Here is a 21,407-nt window from a genome sequence, read left to right as displayed (position 1 = left end):
GCCCTTATCTTTGTGTCTTTCTGAGTATTTCACCACATTGATTTAACTACAATACTACTGAACAAAAAGATATTGATGTAATCATGTAGCTATAATACTACTGAGCAAAAAGATAATGATGTAATCATGTAACTATAATACTACTGAACAAAAAGATAATGATGTAATCATGTAACTATAATACTACTGAACAAAAAGATAATGATGTAATCATGTAACTATAATACTACTGAACAAAAAGATAATGATGTAATCATGTAACTATAATACTACTAAACAAAAAGATAATGATGTGATCATGTAACTATAATACTACTGAACAAAAAGATATAGATGTAATTATGTAACTATAATACTACTGAACAAAAAAAAAAAGGTTCAAGATTAAAATGGAATGAAGCCAAAAAAAATATTATTACAAAGATGACGTAGAGGTTTTGGTAGATTTGGACAAAAGTAAATTGGTTCCTATTTCCTGGGGGTTTATTAGGTTAGTGTACTCTGGAGCGACAAGCATATTGTTAATAAATCACTCGCTTAGTCCGAGCATCTCTGCGAAAAGGTCAGTCCGGGCCCCAATACCAGTTGTTAAAGTAAAAGGTGATACAGATGACAGAACGCGTTTTGATTTAATTTTTGATGACTCAAAATTTAATCAAATCCATGCATGTCTATCAATACCACACAGATGTCTTGTTCATTCCTCTACTAAAATGTTGTTGTTTTTTCTTTTTTTTTTTTTTTTTTTTTGTCTGTTTGAATGTTTTTTTTACATTGTTTTGTGATCGATCTCTAAAATGCCATGTGTTCCGTATTTTGTCTTTCCAGTTCTGATGCTATTACAATGTTTACAGCTAAAGGTCAAGGCTGTCGACTGTGGAGGACTTTACGTCTTGAGCCCTGATAGACCAGACGTCATCATTCAAAGTCCAGGTCTCGTCTTTTTTCTTTTAATGTTATTTTATGTAGTTATAATTATTTATTGATAATACTGAGCTGTTAAAATGTGAAACATTTTACTAAAGAAATGTCTGCTTTCGTTGTTTTTTTTTTTTTTTTTTTAAGAGTTATTGAAAACTGTTTCCAATTGGTCAATTTGAAATAAGGCTACCTTCAGGGGACCCTACAGTTACACACTGGCTACAATTAAAGGCACTGTTTGGTTCACCATCTTAAGTGACGGATTTAGATTTGAAAATGCCCTAAGCTATTTGAGAAATATGGGGCCCTTTATAAATCCCGATATTATGTGTCAGTGCTTTCTTGAAGGCCCTAAGCCAGGGGTTCTCAACCTGTGGGTCGCGACCACTTTGGGTGTCGAATGACCATTTGTCGGGGGTCGCCTAAGACCATTGGAAAATTAGGGGAGTGGGGGGGGGTGGAATTTTTGTATACGAATTTTTTGTTTGTTTCTAATGTGTTGTACTATAGTGGATATAGATTTACATACGTGTTGGTAATGATCCGGGGCTTTACTCAAATTACATTATTACCAAACATATTATGAAAACGATCGTCAATGAAAAAAAATAAATAAATGTGTGGGTGACGAATGTAAACAATGGCACACTGCCAGAGGATACAGAGGGCACTTTTAGTCAATGTATCATCTTTGTTTGTTTGTTTTTAAATGGTTCTTCTTTGTTGTTGTTGTTGTTTACTAATGGTTGTTCAAAACTAGTTGCTGCAGACCATATCTCTATTGTTGCAGAATTAATTTCTCAACAAATTAATTTACTGTCCATCAATGTGTCGAAACACCATTGCGGGATCAAACATTTCTTTGGTGAAGATCTAATCACGTCAATAATACGCCATCGTCAATGGAAATAAATTCATTATGGAACAACCCGTGAACACGGACTTTGAACAAAACAAAGTTCATGAAAGAAAAGAGAATGACGATCATTTGGCGGTAGAGTTTTACTTCAATAGTTATAGCAGGAATTCAGAGACCCTGATGCAACATTTGTAATGAAGCTCTTTCTGCCGTATGTATTAAGGCCGAACATACGTCCGAGCTTTGCGGATAACGACATCCAGTAGTTTAATTTTGAATCTTGATTAAACTCAGACTTGACTCAGATGGAAAATACCATAATTAAAACATATCAGCCTACGAAGCTTCTTATTTTGGTGGCTCTCGGAATCGCCAGAGTTCTGAAATCTCACACAATTACCAAGGAGTTATTGTCAGCGGCCAAAGACATTTGCTCGCTATGATTGGAGCAAATTTTTAAAATAAATTTTGTGCAATTTGCATGCCTAATGACATTATTCACAAGAGATTAGTTGACATGTCTTCTGATACTAAGGGAATGATATTTGCTTCTTTTACAAGCTGCACAGGTTTTGTAGATTGTTCACAATTACTAGTTCCGGTATACTTACGATATATACATAAAGGCGATTTTAAAGATTAGTTCCTATGCAAACATCCATAAACGGCCTCTACAGTGAGTGATGTATCTGACAAAGTTGGTGACATTTCAAAAAGTAAAAGACTTCTTGGAAAAAATATCTGTAGTGTCTGCACAGATGGTGCTCTAAGTATGCTTTAATGTCGGTCTGGATGTCAATGTTTGGTACAGAATAAGTCACCATTAGAGTCCATTGTAACTCATTGTAGGATTGATTCATCGATATATGTTAGCAACGCCAATAGCAAAGCATCTAAATATTTCTCTTCAATGTTAGTGACACAAATCTGGATCCACTGTTTGCAGTCAATCTGTCAATCTATGAGATATTTCCAGACGTCCTCATCCAACACCTTATCTTTGTAAAACATTTTTGTTTTGTTTCTGCCTGTCAGTTATCAAGTTTTAATACAAAAATAAACTCGATGTCAATTCCTACTCAACAAGCTCAACTTTGGCACTAACTTTGGCGAGTTTGAAAATACTGTCGCAACGTGTTCCATGATAAGTAATACTTTCTAAGTTGTAAAATATTTATTTACCGTATTATAAACACGCAATGAAAAAGTAAATAAATAAATAAACAAGATTACAAAGAGAGTTTGTGTTACACAAACTCAGAGGCGGCCCCCGTCGAAGTCGGATCCCTGTCGGATCTGCATATTCGCAAATAATATTCAAGAGGTGATTTAATTTTGATGTAAAATGTTTTACACGTTTCGGATGTTCCTTCAGAGTTGAAGATAATTACTTCCTAGTCCAAACCTCCCGCAGGACGACGGGGGATGGGAGCGGGCAGGGTTTGAACCCTGGGCCATCCATAAATCTGAACGACAGTCCAGCGCGCAAACCGCACGACCAGGCAGCCATCCGATGGTCAAAAGTAATAATGTTTCAAAGATTCATTTGCCGTAAATTTAAATTTAATAAAAAAATAGTAGATTAGTTTTAGTATATTAAAACATTACAATATTGATCAAAACGTTTGGAAATGAAAATCTACACTTTTTTTTTTACACTTTAAGTTTAGAAATTGAAATTCTACATCTTAATCTAGTCTATTTTAGTCTAAACTAGATCTAGAAATTCTAGATCTAGACTCTAAAATAATTTTAATTAGAATATAAATCCAGATCTAGATATACTGTAATAAAAATCTAGATCTAGTTTTAAAAATCTAGATTATATCTAAATCAAGATATCATTCCTTTTTTAAACGCGAGTCACATAACGAGGCTTAATAAACATTACTATACCGAGTTCTTTTTTCATTTCATTTGAAGAATTAATTCCATATAACGTCAGAGGGAAAAAAAAAACACTACGTCACACGGCCTAGCTAGACTAAAAATCGCCTTCATCTATAAGAGCCATTTATCGAGTGTTCATAGACTTTGGTGCACCGAGTGCGTTCTTTAAGCATTTCATTTAAAGAATTCATTCCATATGACGTCAAAGGAAAAAAAAAACACTACGTCACACGGCCTAGCTAGAATAAAAATCGCCTTCATCATTACGAGCCTTTTATAGAGTGTTCATAGACATTGGTGCACCGAGTGCGTTCTTTTAGCATTTCATTTAAAGAATTCATTCCATATGACGTCAAAGGAAAAAAAAAACACTACGTCACAAGGCCTAGCTAGACTAAAAATCACCTTTATCAACACGAGCCATTTCTCGAGTGTTCATAGACATTGGTGCACCGAGTGCGTTCTTTTAGCATTTCATTTAAAGAATTCATTCCATGTGACGTCAAAGGAAAAAAAAACACTACGTCACACGGCTTAGTTAGACTAAAATATGTTTTCATTAATACAAGCAATTTTTTCGAGGGTTAATAGAAATTGGTGCACCGAGTGCGTTCTTTTAACATTACATTGAAAGAGTCCATTCATATGACGTCAAAGAAAAAAAATTCCATTACCTCACAATAGGCTAGTACCGGTACCATAAAAAAAATGTCTTTATTTACACGAGATATTTAACGAGGGTTCATAGACATTGGTGCACTGAGTTCTAATAGATATTATTTAAAAAGGATCAAAGCCACATTGTTTTTGCGTTTTGTCTGTCAGTCGGTCTGTCCGTTATCTTGATATAAAAAAACAACTAAAAGTTATTAAAAATTGATTAACCTTTATTTTACGTTTCAAAACATCGCAATAATTTTTAGGTATGAACACAATTGAAAAGTTTATATAATAGATTGTTCCGGATGTTTGTATAAATAGTAAAAGAAAAAGAGAATTTCAGATAAATGTAATACCGTTAATTAAATTTTTTGGATGGTCTCGTATAAAAATTAGATGTACTACAGCCACGTGGAGAGATTTTCATACCTTACTTTGGTGTTTGGATTCTGTTTTCCTTAAAAATCGGAACATAATATTAACGATAATTAGATTTTTTAATGTTTTAGGTAGAAAGTTAAATGTACTGTAAGAGAGTAGTGAGTTAAAATATTTTTCATAAAAATCCGTAAAAACATTATTTCGTAAATGAGAAGATTATTTGTTTATTAATTAGAAGAGGGAGTTCAAACAATTATTTGGCGTTAGTAGATTTTTAAATAAATTCGGAAATTTCTGGCGACGATTTGTAAGAAACAAAATCCGGAACTTTCTTTATCGATTACAAAACTTCTATGTTATGTTTTACAAGAAAATTAAATGTCTAAAAAGTAATTTTCAGTAATCAATTCTAGTAAATTACTTTTTTTAAAAGCCTTATGCGATTTCAAACAATCATTAGGCATAATTCATGTTTTATAAAACAATATCCGGAACATTTTTACACTTAATGAAATATAAGTCAGTATAGAGATTATGATTTAGCATTAATATGCTATTTACATAAAAAACGGAACAACATATTATTGATAATGTGTTTTTGCAACGTTTAAGCATGGAAATTGAATGTAATATAAGTTAGAAGAGCAAACAAACATTTGTTGGCGTTGATTAGTTTTGCACAAAAAAATCCGGAACAATCAATTTTAGATACTTAAAACTATTGAGATGTTATGGGAGGAACATTAAAGGGTAAATCCGATTTTCAATAGCTTTTAGAGTTCTAGTTTTTTAAATCTAATCGTGACGGACAGACCGACCAACAGACAAAACGCTCAAAAATAAGCTTCTTTTATTCGGATGGGGGCACTAAACAAAAAATAAATAAAATCTGATTTTTAAAAAAAGTTTAAGGAATTGGTTTAGCACCTGATCATGTTGCGACGTTACGCTACTGCACGAAAATCGCTGCATAAAAAGTCCATTTAAAAAAATGTGCGTGATATTTACATACAAAGTGCATTATTAGCCTTTATAAACAAACAGAAATGTTTTCTTTTAATTTTAGCAGCTAGTTGACCAGAAAAAACGTCTTTAACTATTATTTGTATTTGTTGTAAACATTTCCTGTACATTTTAAAAATATATTTGACTTAGTGATACTGAAAATACACAAAAATTGTCCATCTTTGTTAGCATATTGTAACATTGCCTCCCTTACATTTACGTAATTGTTTTAGAATTGGTGTATTTTTATGAAAAAATCGCTTGCATAATTAATTTTATAAATTAAACGGTTTGCTTTTAGAAAACCAAAAGTAGCCGTTGCACCTAAACTTTTCAAGCCGGATTTAATGATGAAATAATATTTTTCATATCTCTTCTAGTTTTCGAGATCTGAGTGTGACAGACGGACAGACGGACAGACGGACAGACGGACAGACGGACAGACGGACAGACGGACATTTTGCACAAACCTAATAGCGGCTTTTTCCCCTTACGGGGGCCGCTAAAAATCTACTTTTTAGAGAAAATTAAAGCACACATTTTTTTTTACTCTAAATAAATATGATACGTTCTGAACAATTAAGTTAACATCATGTATATTAGTTTTTTACATGTTGACGTGGTCTATAGGGCAGATGATGTAAAGGTAAACTGTTTCTGAGGGTTTTACGAGGATGTTATGTGGCCTGTACAACGATCAGCCGCATTACTTTACTTTTCCCCAACCAATGTCAGGTAGCCATTAGAGCTGGGTGGACTCAAAGGAGCCCAAAGATCCAGAAATGAAAAATCCCAGTCTTCACCAGGATTTGAACCCGGGACTCCCAGTTCAGAAGCCAAGCGCTTTACCGCTTAGCCACCGCACCTCCACATTTTCCTAGATATGACAAAAAAAAATATGGTTGGGGGTCGCCTCCTAGTAAAAAATTGTAGGCTATTAGGGGGACGCGGAGCAAAAAAGGTTGAGAACCGCTGCCCTAAGCTATATCTGTTGGTACACCCGTCCCTGACCACCTCTCTCCACATAGTGTGGTCTAGGGGCTGTGTCGTCCCAGTAGTCAACATCAATGTCGTCTGCTTTGAGATCCAGTTTCATTACATCCACATGTTGGGGCAAGTGATACCAGTATTTCTTGTGCCCATTACAGGCTACCAGTATAGGATGACTTTGGTTATATGTTGCTTATAGAGGTGAGGATGACTTTGGTTAGGTGTTGCCTAAAGAGGTGAGGATGACTTTGGTTAGATGTTGCCTAAAGAGGTGAGGATGACTTTGGTTAGATGTTGCCTAAAGAGGTGAGGATGACTTTGGTTAGATTGTGCCTATAGATGTGAGGATGACTTTGGTTAGATGTTGCTTATAAAGGTGAGGATGACTTTGGTAAGATATTGCCTATAAAGGTGAGGATGACTTTGGTTAGATGTTGCCTAAAGAGGTGAGGATGACTTTGGTTAGATGTTGCCTATAGAGGTGAGGATGACTTTGGTTAGATTGTGCCTATAGATGTGAGGATGACTTTGGTTAGATGTTGCCTAAAGAGGTGAGGATGACATTGGTTAGATGTTGCCTAAAGAGGTGAGGATGACTTTGGTTAGATGTTGCCTATAGAGGTGAGGATGACTTTGGTTAGATTGTGCCTATAGATGTGAGGATGACTTTGGTTAGATGTTGCCTATAAAGGTGAGGATGACTTTGATTACATGTTGTCTAAAGAGGTGAGGATGACTTTGGTTAGATGTTGCCTATAGAGGTGAGGATGACTTTGGTTAGATGTTGCCTATAGAGGTGAGGATGACTTTGGTTAGATGTTGCCTATAGAGGTGAGGATGACTTTGGTTAGATGTTGCCTATGGAAGATGACTTTGGCTATATGTTACCCATAGAGGATGACTCTGGTTATATGTTGCTCATAGAGAATGACTGGTCAACAAGTTCGTCTTCATACGGCGAATATGACCAACCCAGCCTTATCTGATGATGGTAAATGTACTGGGGAAGCCGTTCGAGCAAATACCTAAGTGCTGTACATTATCAAGTACCTAAGTGCTGTACATTATCAAATACCTAAGTGCTGTACATTATCAAGTACCTAAGTGCTGTACATTTTCAAATACCTAAGTGCTGTACATTATCAAATACCTAAGTGCTGTACATTAGCAAGTACCTAAGTGCTGTACATTATCAAATACCTAAGTGCTGTACATTAGCAAGTACCTAAGTGCTGTACATTATCAAATACCTAAGTGCTGTACATTATCAAATACCTAAGTGCTGTACATTATCAAATACCTAAGTGTTGTACATTATCAAGTACCTAAGTGCTGTACATTATCAAATACCTAAGTGCTGTACATTATCAAATACCTAAGTGCTGTACATTATCAAATACCTAAGTGCTGTACATTATCAAATACCTAAGTGTTGTACATTAACAAGTAAAGCACTATTTAGTGATAATTTAATACTTTGTCATGGCATGCACTACTTGGCTTTTTCATATATTTTTTGCTGCCAATGTATTTTTTTTTCTTAGATACATAGGTATTTTTGATTTGAAAGCTGAGTCTTCTATTGTGACCTAACTTGATAAATGCAATGTATCTTTAATTGTCTATTATCAATTCTTTATATATTTTGTTTAGGATACGGAGACGCATACCCCATAAATGTCGCCTGCCAGTGGACAGTGGTCACTCTGGATAATCAGGTTGAATTCTGGTATTTTATGATTCCATAATTGATAAGATTAAAATCTGGTTGTTTTTATCTTTCTTCTTTATTTTCATTATATTTTCATTATATTTTCATTATATTTTCATTAGATTTTCATTATATTTTCATTAGATTTTCATTATATTTTCATTATATTTTCATCATATATTCATTATATTTTCATCATATTTTCATTATATTCTTCTATAAACACAATTTTAGAAATGTCAAATTGATTGCTTAAAGTCATTGTTGATAACGGTGGTGTTGTTGGGGTTGATATTATGTTGTTGTTGATACTGTTGTTGTTTAAACGGTCTTAACAAACTAATTGCAGACACTTGAAGCCGAGTTTCAGGATTTCAGTGTTGAATACCAGACGACTTGCCAGTTTGACAAACTCTACCTGGACACGTCTGCTTGCGATTTTCAACACGTCCGCGTGTTTTGCGGCGAGGAACTGCCACAGCCAATCAAAACGTCGGGATCGATTTTCTGCCTGCGATTTCTAACAGACATGATTATTCAGCAGCGAGGGTTTCAACTCAAAGTAACTCTCGCAGGTACCTTATGACATTCAGCTTTTTTTTTTTTTGGGCCATGTTAAAATATTCTCTTACCTTATTACCAACATTTCTTCACTAATCTCCTCATATATCAAAACGTGTATGCGAAACTTTCATTTGGTGTTGGATTGATGACCTAGGTGTCATCTAACCGTAGTCTATTATACCATTGGGGTATCACACATGATCTGTTAACCGTCTTTATCCATTTCCTCTTTTGCGTTGGAAAGAATCTCCTTCAATGACAAGTCCATCCATTCATTTATGTTGGTCTGTCTGTCTCTTCTTTTTCCTGGTACAGTTCTCTGAAGGAAGCTTTGAGGTCCTTACGGTTTGGCCATAAAGATTTAATTTCTTTTTTTTTTTTTTTGACAGTTATTAGCAGGTCATTGTGGGACCCGAGTGCCGGTGTAATCCTGTTTCTAATCTCTTCGCGTCTGCATTTCTGCACCTTGCCGTAGCTAACTGAGTGTGTCAATAAAAAGCAACGACAGGCAGGGCCGGTCCTAGCCATTGTGAGGCCCTATGCGAAATGGATTGGGCGGGGCCTAGTCTGGGTAGGGATAACCATAATGTCAACATTAAGATTTTTTATAAGAGGATACATTCGTCTTAAATTTCATGTAATGGAAGCTGACAATGCCGTTTTTTTTTATCGCATAAAGAATTGGCAAAACAAAATGACAATTTGGTCTATTTTTCAGGAGATTTTTATGACTTTTCAGGATATTTTTAATTTCAGAATATCTCCAGAACTTTTTGCTATATTTTGCAATTACATGAGATTTCCACTAACCCCTAGAAAATCGGGAAGTTGCGAAAAAACATGTTACTATATATAAGTTATAATTTTTTAATTCGATAATTTACACCTAGAATTAGCGCGGGGCATATGAAAGTGATGGGGCCCACTGCGACCGCATAGGTTGCAGTGGCATAAGTCCGGCCCTGACGACAGGATTCTGGTAGAGGCAAAAAAAACCTGAGAATACACTTAGACTTTCGTCTGTAACAAACTCTTTGAAAACATGAGCCCCATTAAAATGAGAGATGCATCAAGCGAACCGACCAGGACGAAACAAAGTCTATGGTTGGGAGACTACCTTCTTGTTTAGAAATAAAAATAATTCCCATAATTGTTGTTTTGTTTTTGTTTTGCCTAAATCAATCATCGTCATCATCAAACTCCATTAGAGTGAGGGCTTGAGAGGCTCAAATCCTCTCTTGCAAAAGCCCTGGACAGAAACCCTGCTGTCTTGCGTAGTGCATAAATGTCGCCATACAGGTCGAGAATTTTGGGTTTCCCAGACCTGTCGAGACGGAGATCAGCAAGTCTGGGGCAGTCAAACAGAATATGAGGCACGGTTTCCTCTTCTTCCCCGCAGCGGGGGCACCGTGAATCAAAATTTGGTCATAGCCGCGAGAAATATGAGCCAACAGGACAGTGGCCTGTCCTGCACTGTGCTATAATAGCTTGCTCAGGCCTGGACAGCCTCCACCACGGGGAAGTGCGGTCAGGGCGCCTCATGCGCTCCCAGACTCCACGGGCTTTTTGGGACTTGTCCCAGCACTCAAACCACTTTTCCATTTCTGTTTTTTTGTATTATAGCCAGGGCTTGATAAAAGCTTGCGGCCTGTTCAGTGGGTGGAATTTGCCCTCCCTGGTGGGCCAAAGAGTCTGCAATTGTTTTGCCAAAATCAATAATTCTTTCGTTTCAGACTCCACTGTCTCGCAGCTCAGCTCTCAGCCATCAGCTCTCAACAGACATGCGCGGAGCGTATCCTCATTACCCATCAGTACTTGCAGCCCATTTCCGGTTCCCCTTCAGACAGATTCGGTGATAATTACGCCCCATGCGGACACGTGGAGGTTCTACCCACCTAACGCCGTCTGCCGATGGCTGGTTTTGGGTGTAAGTCTAACTATTGTATTTTTTGAGAAATAAAATGATTTGCATTCTGGAATATGTGTTTATATTAGTCAGCCAATGAGTGCAATGTGTTTGTGTATTTTTTTTTTATTTTTTATTTTATCTTGTTGTTCCCCCTGGTTTCGTAGGAAATCTTGTTCACCATGTTTATCAAGCTTTTATCAAGTCACTCCGTCTGTCTGTCTGGTTAAAATCTTGAACACATTATTTGTGCCACTTCCCTTTCTCGGATCAAGTTGAAACTTTGCACAATTATTCATTGTCGATTACAAAATACGAATCAATAACAAAAAATAAACTAAATCGACAACTGGCGGCCCATGACAATAAACACAGTAATGTAAAGAATGTCTTAATATAATAAAATAAATAAATAATAATAATGGTAAAATAACAATAGACTTGTAAAATCTTTTGGTCTTTCTATAAGTACTTAAACAGCTCAATGGCAAAACAAAAAACAATCTAATTACGGAGAGAAAGAGTTAAAGACATTTAAAAATAATAGTTTCCTAATAACGTAAATTGATAGGAAATAACAAGATAAAAACATTACAAAAAGACCATACCTACTTTATGCTACTTATTAAGCGATTGTTATTCACTTAAAAACGAATGAATGCTAGATTTAAAAAAAAAACAACGGAACAATTTCTGACCCCGCCCTCTCCCCTCTTCTCCTGGTTAAACGAGTGCCCAGACTCACTAGCGGATCCAGAACTTTAGAGTGGGGGGGGCGATTTTTTTCCAAACCCTAACCCTAACGCCCAGTAAACCCTAACCCTACGCATAAACGTGCATACAGTGCGCGCGCGCACACACACACACACACACACACGCACACACACACACATACACACACATATATATGTATATATATATATATATATATATATAATATGAGAATAAAAAAAGCAGCATTTCTCAACCTTCGGCGAAAAACAAAACAACTGAGCAGCGCTATAAGGTTCTCTGGTGAAGTTCGGGGCGAAGCCCCGACGCCATAAGCGTTTTCTTGCTTTTTTCACTGCAGAAACGCATTCTCCTGACAAGTACAGCTCATTATTCATCAATGGAGTACGGGGAGAAGCCCCGACGCCAAAAGCGTTTTCTTGCATTCTTCCTTGCAGAAACGCATTCTCCTGACATCTACAACTCATTACCCATAAATGAAGTTCGGGGCGAAGCCCCGACGCCAAAAGCGTTTTCTTGCATTCTTCTCTGCAGAAACGCATTCTCCTGACATCTACAACTCATTACCCATAAATGAAGTTCGGGGCGAATCCCCGACGCCAAAAGCGTTTTCTTGCATTCTTCACTGCAGAAACGCATTCTCCTGACCTGAAGCTCATTATTCATACTATTAAAAAACGACCTTTCGAATAATGTTGTACTTGAAAAATATTCTAATTTGAATTTATAGGCCCATAATACATTGCAAATAAATCCGATTTGTTCCTTGAAAAGATAGGATACCCCACGTATTTAGATTTTGCTTTGAGGATCGCCGCCGAAAAAAAACTTATTCGATAAATGGTATTCAAGAGAACTCTAGTATAAATTGTGAGATATAGTCCCAAATTTATTTAGCTAGAAAAATATCAGATTGAGTAAAGGTTGGGAAAAGGTGACTATGAAAACGTTATTTGAGTTTAGAACTCATATCAATCATGACTCTTATACTGAAAAATTTCGTTTGAATTCTAACTTTTCCAATGCAAAGTCTTTCTTAAAATACTTATGATAACTTCATGTGAAATTACAAAAACTCTGTCTGGAAATGGGAATGGCGGTAGAGTGAAAACGATTAATCCTCGCTCCTTTACTAATTTCTGCTAAAGATTGCATTTGGCATTAAAGAATAGGGGTGGGGCGACTCGATATAAGAATTTAATTTATAGTATATATAAATTATATTAGTGACAGATTTTTTTAATTTTGTAATTTCTAAACTATAATACAAAAAGAAAAAGTATTGATTTGTCCGATGGGGGAAATGCGATTGCATGTATCGCCCCTCCCACCTAGTACAACCCTTTTTCATTTAAATTTACTAATGATACAATTTGAGATTAGAGTGTGGTACGACATATTTACAATGGGTCACATATCAATACGTAGTTTATATTATATAGATATTCAACTAATTTTATTCACAAACTATGATTCTCCACAAAAATAGGACCCCCCCCCAGCACTCAGAGGGCTAGAGTGGGCAGGGCAGTACATGCAATCGCCCCCCCCCCCTCACCCCACCGAATCGGCCAAAATACCAGAAAGGGAGCGACATAATATAAAATTTATATATTAATTCAACTAGTTTTGTTCACAAACTATGATTTCTCCATAAAAACGGACCGCCCCCCCCACTCAAAGGGTTTAGGTGGGAAGGGCAGAAGAGGTATTCGTCCCCCCCCCCCACCAATCGGCAAACAGGGAATGACATAATATAAAGATCGGTTAAAATATCAATAACAAGTTACAGGGATATAGATATTTAATTGATTTGTTAGCAGGCTGTGATTTCTACCAATAAATTGGACCGCCCTCCCCCACTCGAAAGTGTAGGGGGGGGCGGAATTGATACCATCGCCCCCTCCCGACTCCACCAAATCGGCCAACATACTAGAGGGGGGGGGGCGAAATAATCTAAAAATATGTTGAAATATAAATAATTAGTATATATTTTTAACATAAGTAATAAATTCGTATACAAATTGTGTGAATCCTATACTAAAGTTCGTCCGCCCCCCCCCCCTGGGGGGGGGGTCGGCCGAGTGGGGGGGGGGGGCGATCGCCCCTACCGCCCCCCCCCTGGATCCGCCAGTGTGCCCAGTACACTTACTACTATTCCACTGATAAGCATTTAGATCTAAGAGTAGTCTATACTTAACAAGACGAGGCGCACAATTTTCCTGAACATTAATTTATTAAACTCTTGAATCAATAATGTCTTACATTTGGAAATTCCCGAACGCGATAGTCCTTTCAAAACCGATGTTCGATCTAGACCTATAATCCTAGATATTGATCTATAGCCAAATTTAAATTTATTTAATTTTTTACTTGAAAAAATGATAACGTTCAAACTAGAGTTTCCCAATGTGGCCAACGAGCTAGTCATTCATTTCTCAGCGATATACTCCAGCTGTTAAATTTCTAGGTAAATCGTTAGAGTCGTTTTTGAGATCAGCTGCCAGGTTCTTGAATGCCGGTTCCATGAAGGAGTGATTTGAATAGAGGTATTTTAAAAGTAGATTTTCTGATCACATGTTTACAACAAATAAGCCTTTAAAAAACATAATATTATGATTTATTTTTTTGTTTGTTTTATTCATAGACAGCGGTACTACAATTTGAACATTCTGAAGGTACATCACACAAGGGATGTAACTATGATTCATTCGTTGTGATTGAAGGGGAAGAAAGCAAGCCCCATTACACATTTGAACTGTGTGAGCAGACAACTCTGGGCCCAATCGTGATGCAGACGCCAAAACTGATCGTTTTCTCGACTGACCGTCTAATTCAGGCGCGAAGTTTCGTCGCCAAACTTGACTTCATGAGCCCAAACGAGGATGACCAGTATTCTTCATCAAGCTCCAGTACGAACGTTGATTTCACATCGCTATCTTCATCAACATCGCCATCGTTACCAACATTGCCTTCGTCATTAGCTTTCCTTTCATCGGCCTCAAGTGTAACTACGAATCCTACATCCCAGACGACATTGGAGCAGACGCAGCCGGCGCTCACACAAGCTTCACCAACAAAAAGTGCGTCCACAATGCCAACATATTCATCCGCGGAGACCACACCACAATCAAATTTTTCCACGCACGCACAAATAAACAGTTCTCAGCAGTATGAAACGACTGAATCAAAGAGAACGGAAGCGTCTGCTACAAGCTTCGTCACCACTACCTACACTACCAACAGCATCGACTCGGAGATTGACTCGGCATGTTCCGGAATTCCATCGGTGATGGGGGAAACATCAGGGATTGTTTCAAGTCCAGGATTTTCTTCACATCAAAATTACCCTTTGAATATCAAGTGTCGTTGGATCATTGATGGAAAACAAGGTCAGGTAAGTCCAGATAGACTGAATTACTCCTGTCAACACATAGATAATCAACCAGTTTAACGTCAGATAAGTCCAGAAAAACTTAAGTACTCCAGTTAACATACAGATAGTCTGTTTAACGTCAGATAAGTCCAGGTAGGCTTAAATGCCCGAGTTATAACATAAGATGCTTGAACTCAAACATATGCTAAATAATCGAATGGCGAAAATTATTGAACACAAGTATTTAACGTCAGATAAGTCCAGATAAGCTTAACTTCCCCAGTTACCATAAGATGCTAGAACTGAAGTATATGCGATTGACATATGCTAAATAGTCGAATGGCGAAAATGATTGAACAGATGTATTTCGTCTGATAAGTCCAGATAGGCTTAAATTCCCCAGTTAACATAAGATGCTAGAATTGAAATATATGCGATTGACATGTGCTAAATAGTTGAATGGCGAAAATGATTGGACAGTAGCGTAATTGGCTTGAACGGAAATGAAAAGAATAAGTCTGTTAACGGTATTTAAATTTTACATTATAAGCTAGAACTAGATAGAAATGAAGAATAAGAAAAAGTAAGAAGAAGAATCTGAATGTATCAAATAACAGACACAAATATTCATACTTTAATATACCAAGAAAAAAATAATCTTATGACGAGCGTGGTTTAACATGCAATGCATATGCCTCAAAGATCACTTGTATAACAGTATAGGACTTATTATGACATGCGTGTCTGATGTTGCTAAATTCTACTTTGAATATTTAATGTATTATCGAACTACCTTAATAATAGTAAGGCTTGTCTTCTAGTCCGAAGATTCATGAGGAATGCCAAAAATTATTTTTTTAGCATACGTAAAAATTAATATCCTTGTCGACTAGAAAAAAATAAATAATTCTAATGTAAAACTAACGTAATATTTGAATGTTCGATTTCTCTGCAGATTATCTCCCTTGCATTTCTACATTTTGATCTTGAGTATGAACCTACGTGTTCCTATGATTTCTTGGAAGTTTACCAAGTCGCTAATGGTAGCCTGTCGTTGATTGGTCGATACTGTGGGTCTTCTGCTCCGAGGAACTTGACGTTATACAGCCTACGTTTGGAGATACTCTTTGAATCGGACAGAATGCAGTCAGCTGCGGGCTTCGAGCTGTTGTATAGTCTTCTAGCTGCAAACGTGACACTGCCAGGTATTTTGAAATAATTCTTTAAAGCACGAGAATCGCCCCATCACCCGCCATGATGGCGCCATCAAAGCTTAAATTAAGTTATACAGTATACACTAACACAGTGATGCCCAAAATACGGCCCGCGGGCCAGATCCGGCCCGCGTCGTTGTTCCATCCGGCCCGCCGAAATGTTGGCACAAAGAGTAGGCACCCTCCGTTCGAAAAAAAAAAAGGTTGACTTATTTATCTTTACCTATGTTAGGGCCCGAAATTTTTCTTTAATTGATTGGTACCATGACCTTTAAAATTTGTGTGTTTATGAAATGAGAATCTATTTGATTTGTAAAGAAAGTGTGGCTATTAAAAAAAAACAAAAAAAACAACATATAAATGTCAGTATGAAACAAATATAACGGCATTCTTGGTTTGAGCCACGAATAAAAGATTGTTAAACTACGCCTAGAGATTGGAGGATCGATGGGAATATTTATGAAAAAGCGACAAGAAAATGAGTCGGTGGTAAAGCTTGCTATAATGTTGCTCTTATTTAAAGTACAGAAATTAAGCCATTTTCTTGCGCTTGAAAAAAAAGCTTCAGATATCCAATTCCATAACTCATAACGTAAGTATCGGTTCTAGATCCATTGGTTTCTAATCAAATAGTTTCATATTCAGGTAAATTTGATTTACCTTTTCGTTCATGTGGCCCGCGACACGAGAGTCAGAAATTTAAATGGCCCGCGGGTAGAATTAGGTTGGGCATCACTGCTCACTAACAGAATGTAACGAATGTCACTATCCAGACTCTCAGCGACACTGCCACTTACGACACTGTCAACTCACAGAACTTGACAACTCAGGGCTCCAAAATAACTAACACTTTTTGTCAAATAAATCATCAACCAATACTGTACAATTGGCAACACGTGACATCGACTGTACGATTGCTCTGCCGTGGATATCAGTACTGTCAAAGCTTCAGGGCCGGCCATAGGCATAGGCAAACTAGGCAGCCGACAACGGCCTCCTATTGACTGGGGCCTGGCACAGAGAAAAAATTGCGAAACATTGATCAAATCTGAAACATAGCACAAATGTATGGCTCCACCAGTCTAACTGTTAAGTCTCTCCTACGATTTAATGTTTGGTCACGAATGTTTAAATCTACGTCTAGACTACATGTGTTAGTAGGCCAGTGTTTCTTCCTTTCATTTGGGACCACCCTAATGTTTAAATCTACGTCTAGACTACATGTGTTAGAAGGCCAATGTTTCTTCCTTTCATTTGGGACCACCCTATTCATTTCACCAAGGGTTTCCTTATTCGCTTCACCTGGGACCTCCAATTACTTAAGGCCGACTCCGGCCTTACCAACCCTGTACCGCTGTATCAAACTATATTGACCTATGCACTTCGTCCAGTGGCGTAGCACACATGGGCCCGGGTTCAAGAATATCTCGGTGGGTCCCCTTCCACAGAATTACGACAAATTTAGTGTTTGAATGTATTGGTACATTGGTGTGTGAATTTATTGGTACCTTTATCAAGAGACATTGCAATGCCAGTGAAAGAATCATACATTTTTTTAAAGTAATAATGTCATTATGTTTGAATCAGTTATGACTTTTTACAAATCTTAAAAGTCAATGTTTGTACAACTTTTTAACATAATCAAGCGACCTTTTTAAAATCGGTTTTCACAAAAGTAAATTTTTATTTTCACTTTAGTGTCATCCCAAGTGCTCATGTGGGTCCCAACAGGTCATGAGTCATGCGCTCAAACACAATGAACCCCTTCGCGCCATGGTTGTTACGCCACAGGATGTGGGTCCCTAATGGTTGTGGGCCCGGGTTCATTGAACCCCTTCGCGCCATGGCTGCTACACCACTGACTTCGTCCCAGACTTGACCTCAATTCCCTGTTCCATGTATCCTTTCATAGAGAAAATAAATTATAGAACATACTAATCGATAAATTCAATGAAACTTTATTCCACAGACTGCCCATTAGGTCGTGTCCGCTGTGACGGTAGTTTGGAATGTATCCCCGAGGAATGGATATGTGACACGGAGCAGGACTGTCCACTAGGAGATGACGAGACGAACTGTCGTAAGCTTTTTTTCCCCCATCTATGTGTCGTATCTATATGTCAATACTCTAAAAAGCAAACACCAAACCATCCATCTATCTCAGTGGCACTACAGCCCATGGAGTGCTCTGGCATGTTCTAGCACAGTGGTTCCCAATTTTTTTTTGTGTCATATACCCCTTGCCATGTTTTCTGGTTTTCGGTAGCCCCCCCCCCCCCTTCCCCTGCTTAACTTATATTGCATTTTTGCAAATTCACCAACTCCATTTTTTAAAACTAATTTCTAACTGTAGGGAGTCGAAGAGTGATAAAGTAATTTAAAGCTACATAATAAATTAAAAACATCTATCTTTTTTATTGACAAAATTCATATTTGAACTACTTAAAGAACTATCAGATGTAGGTTTGTGTAAAAAAAAAAGCTTTTAAAACTACTTCAACGGCTGGTAAAACCAATGTTTTATCTTTAATATTTTCCGTATTTGGCCATAAGTAAAGTGATCTTGTTAGACGCTCACCATCTTCTCTTTATGATGTTGAATAGAGATTTTGTGAGTCTATTCTGAATTTGTGTATGAAATAAATAATAAAGTCACGACCTTGCTTCATTAAAATCAATTATCGTAGCCCCTCGTGGACATCTCATAGACCCCAAATTTATTTTCTCATTTTCGTAGACCCTTGGCAGTCTTCGTAGACCCCCGGAGGTCTATATAGACCACATTGAGAATCACTGCTCTAGCACATCTTTAGGCAGTATTGTTGTTTTTTTTCTCATTTGGATTATTAAAATTCATATAGTCGTATTACGCTAATTTGAGCTCATGAAAAACTGTCACCAAATCAACTAAGGGAAACAACTCTTGAACAAGCAGACGTCTAGCGCGTGTCAAGATTTCATTTAAAAGCACAATCTATTCGAGAAGTTTATTTCAAATCGGTTGTTTCATATATGCCTTTGTCATGCAGTCAATCCCCATACGGGATTGGTGTCAGACCCAGGGTAGTTGTTGAATAATAAGTAGTTCATCTACTAGACCAGTGTTTCCCAAACTGTGTTCCGCGAAACCCTAGTGTTCCGCGAAACCCTAGTGTTCCGGTAAACCTGGTCGTGAGGTTTGCGCGCTGGACTGTCGTTCGGATTTATCGATGGTCGATGGTTCAAATCCTGCCCGCTCCCATCCCCCGTCGTCCTGCGGGAGGTTTGGACTAGGAAGTAAACTATCTTCAACTCTGAAGGAACATCCGAAACATGTAAAACATTTTACAAACAAACAAACATTTTTACCTGAATAGGTGTTCCATGCACTACTGGAGTAATTAACTAGTAGGCCACCACGTGAATCAATCTCCCTAAAAAAAAGATTACATTATCTTATCTTATATTATACAGACGTTACTTAAAAAAGAAGATGGTTACGTCCTACGTGTCATGCATCTAGTCATGCATGTTAATCAATGACCTTAACTCCGCCAAGTCGCTAGTTTTCCTGGCTAGCTCAGGTAACACATTCCATGCTCTAATAGCACTAGGGAAGAAGGAGTATTTGTACAAATTTGTCCTAGCATAAAGAACGAGAAATATACATTTATCTTTGTGTCTTTCTGAGTATTTTTTTTTTGTATTTGAAGATTGTGGTTCAGTGTTTTATGTATAGTTGCTACTTTACTTTTAAGTCTTCTATCCAGAAGGCTTTCTAAATTTATTGATTTTACCAAAGGTGTTACTCTAGTCAAGTGTGAATATTCGTTTGTTATGAATCTCACTGCTCTATTTTGTGTCTGTTCCAGTTTCTTAATGTTTTCTTGAGCAAAGTGTTCCGCTAAATACTCAGATATGCGAAGTGTTCCGTTAAGGAAAAGTTTGGGAAACACTGGGTTACACTAATAGTGTCCATAAAATCATCTCTTCTACTAGCTTCTATTTTCTATTCAGGAATTTGTGGTAGTGATGAGTTTACTTGCTCCGACAAAAGCTGCGTGCCTAATTATCGTCTGTGTGATGGAACTGACCAGTGTCCACACAGCGAAGACGAGAGCCTCTGTAGTAAGTTGTACTTTAAAAAGTAGTATGTCTTATTTAAAAGAGACTCACACGAGTCGTGTCAGAATTGTATGTAATCAAACCTATTCCACGTCACAGTAGAATACTATGTTATTTATTTATTTACTTTTGCATCTTACACAGCCAAAATCAACGCAGACGGCTTATTTCAAGTCATGAAATCTGGCCAATGGTTTCCCGTCTGCTCAACATCCTGGAGTGATGCCCTGGATATTAAGGCCCTTTGGGCATGCGCTGATGTAGGTCAGGGGTAAGTCTGTACGTAGGTGGGGTGTTTCGACAGAATGCGAATTGAATGGATTAGATCGATGCCTTTATGATTTGTTCGCTTTATGGCGCTCTTTGATTTATTTTCAGACAAGTGATGTCCTTAAATGAGGTCAAACTACCTCTGGTCAGTTCTTTCATCCATGTGACAGTTGTGGTGAATAATGTATCGGAAGTGGACACAGCCAGCCAGTCAGCTCTGTTACCTTATAGAGTGGTGACTCGTGTCAGGTTGGTCTATATTTATGCTTTAGCTTCCTCACCTAATTCCAATTCAATATTCTAGAAATATATAACGGAAGTCTGAAACGTTTCCGATTGGTAATATGAAATACAATATGTTTATTTTGTACAAACGAATTAGTATTTCTATGCTTCTTCTTATTTGGCTCTATGCACTTCTCCCGACGCTGCACCCACATCACCAGCCTCCTCCAACTGGTCGTAATCGTAACCTTATGTAGTTAAGCATTGCTTTGGTGTTGCTTTGTACGCAGTAGCGTAGTGAGGGTTGGTGTCACCCGATACGGTTACCTAATGGTATCGATCCCACCCCAAACACCACTCAAAAATATATGTCTTCAATAAAAGTAATTACCATTACTAAACGTACAGAAGCTGCGTCACTGTTTTGGGTTTCGTCAAAAATAAATAACCTGTTTCTTAATCAAATTGACGAAGAATATATTTTGAATTACGGAATTTTAAGGCGCCGCTGTTTTAGAATCCAGATCAAGTTGTTTCTTTAATCAAACATAGCTTATGGCGTCTGATACGTTACTGATGGGATATATTTTGTCCAAAAG

The 21,407-nt window shown here is 37.4% G+C and overlaps 1 protein-coding gene across 3 annotated transcripts in view; it reads left to right on the top strand.

The window, feature by feature from the left end:
- Positions 1–21,407, top strand: part of LOC106071027 (uncharacterized) — a 49,542-nt gene that overhangs the window by 11,065 nt on the left and 17,070 nt on the right. Inside the window, exons 2-11 of one of the 3 annotated variants that reach the window (XM_056006727.1) lie at positions 829–933; positions 8,360–8,424; positions 8,767–8,992; positions 10,715–10,908; positions 14,267–15,016; positions 15,951–16,200; positions 18,179–18,289; positions 20,206–20,316; positions 20,458–20,584; positions 20,692–20,832. In XM_056006727.1, coding sequence (XP_055862702.1) covers positions 829–933; positions 8,360–8,424; positions 8,767–8,992; positions 10,715–10,908; positions 14,267–15,016; positions 15,951–16,200; positions 18,179–18,289; positions 20,206–20,316; positions 20,458–20,584; positions 20,692–20,832 — 2,080 coding nt within the window. Of the gene's footprint in view, positions 1–828; positions 934–8,359; positions 8,436–8,766; positions 8,993–10,714; positions 10,909–14,266; positions 15,017–15,950; positions 16,201–18,178; positions 18,290–20,205; positions 20,317–20,457; positions 20,585–20,691; positions 20,833–21,407 lie in introns of all 3 variants that reach the window. The other 2 variants (XM_056006729.1, XM_056006728.1) reach the window with 2 other exon arrangements.

The sequence above is a fragment of the Biomphalaria glabrata genome, chromosome 12 (assembly GCF_947242115.1).
Source record: "Biomphalaria glabrata chromosome 12, xgBioGlab47.1, whole genome shotgun sequence".
NCBI classification, from domain to species: Eukaryota; Metazoa; Mollusca; class Gastropoda; family Planorbidae; genus Biomphalaria; species Biomphalaria glabrata.
The sequence above is the reverse complement of the archived record's forward strand: the minus strand, read 5'-3'. Positions and strand labels throughout refer to the sequence as shown.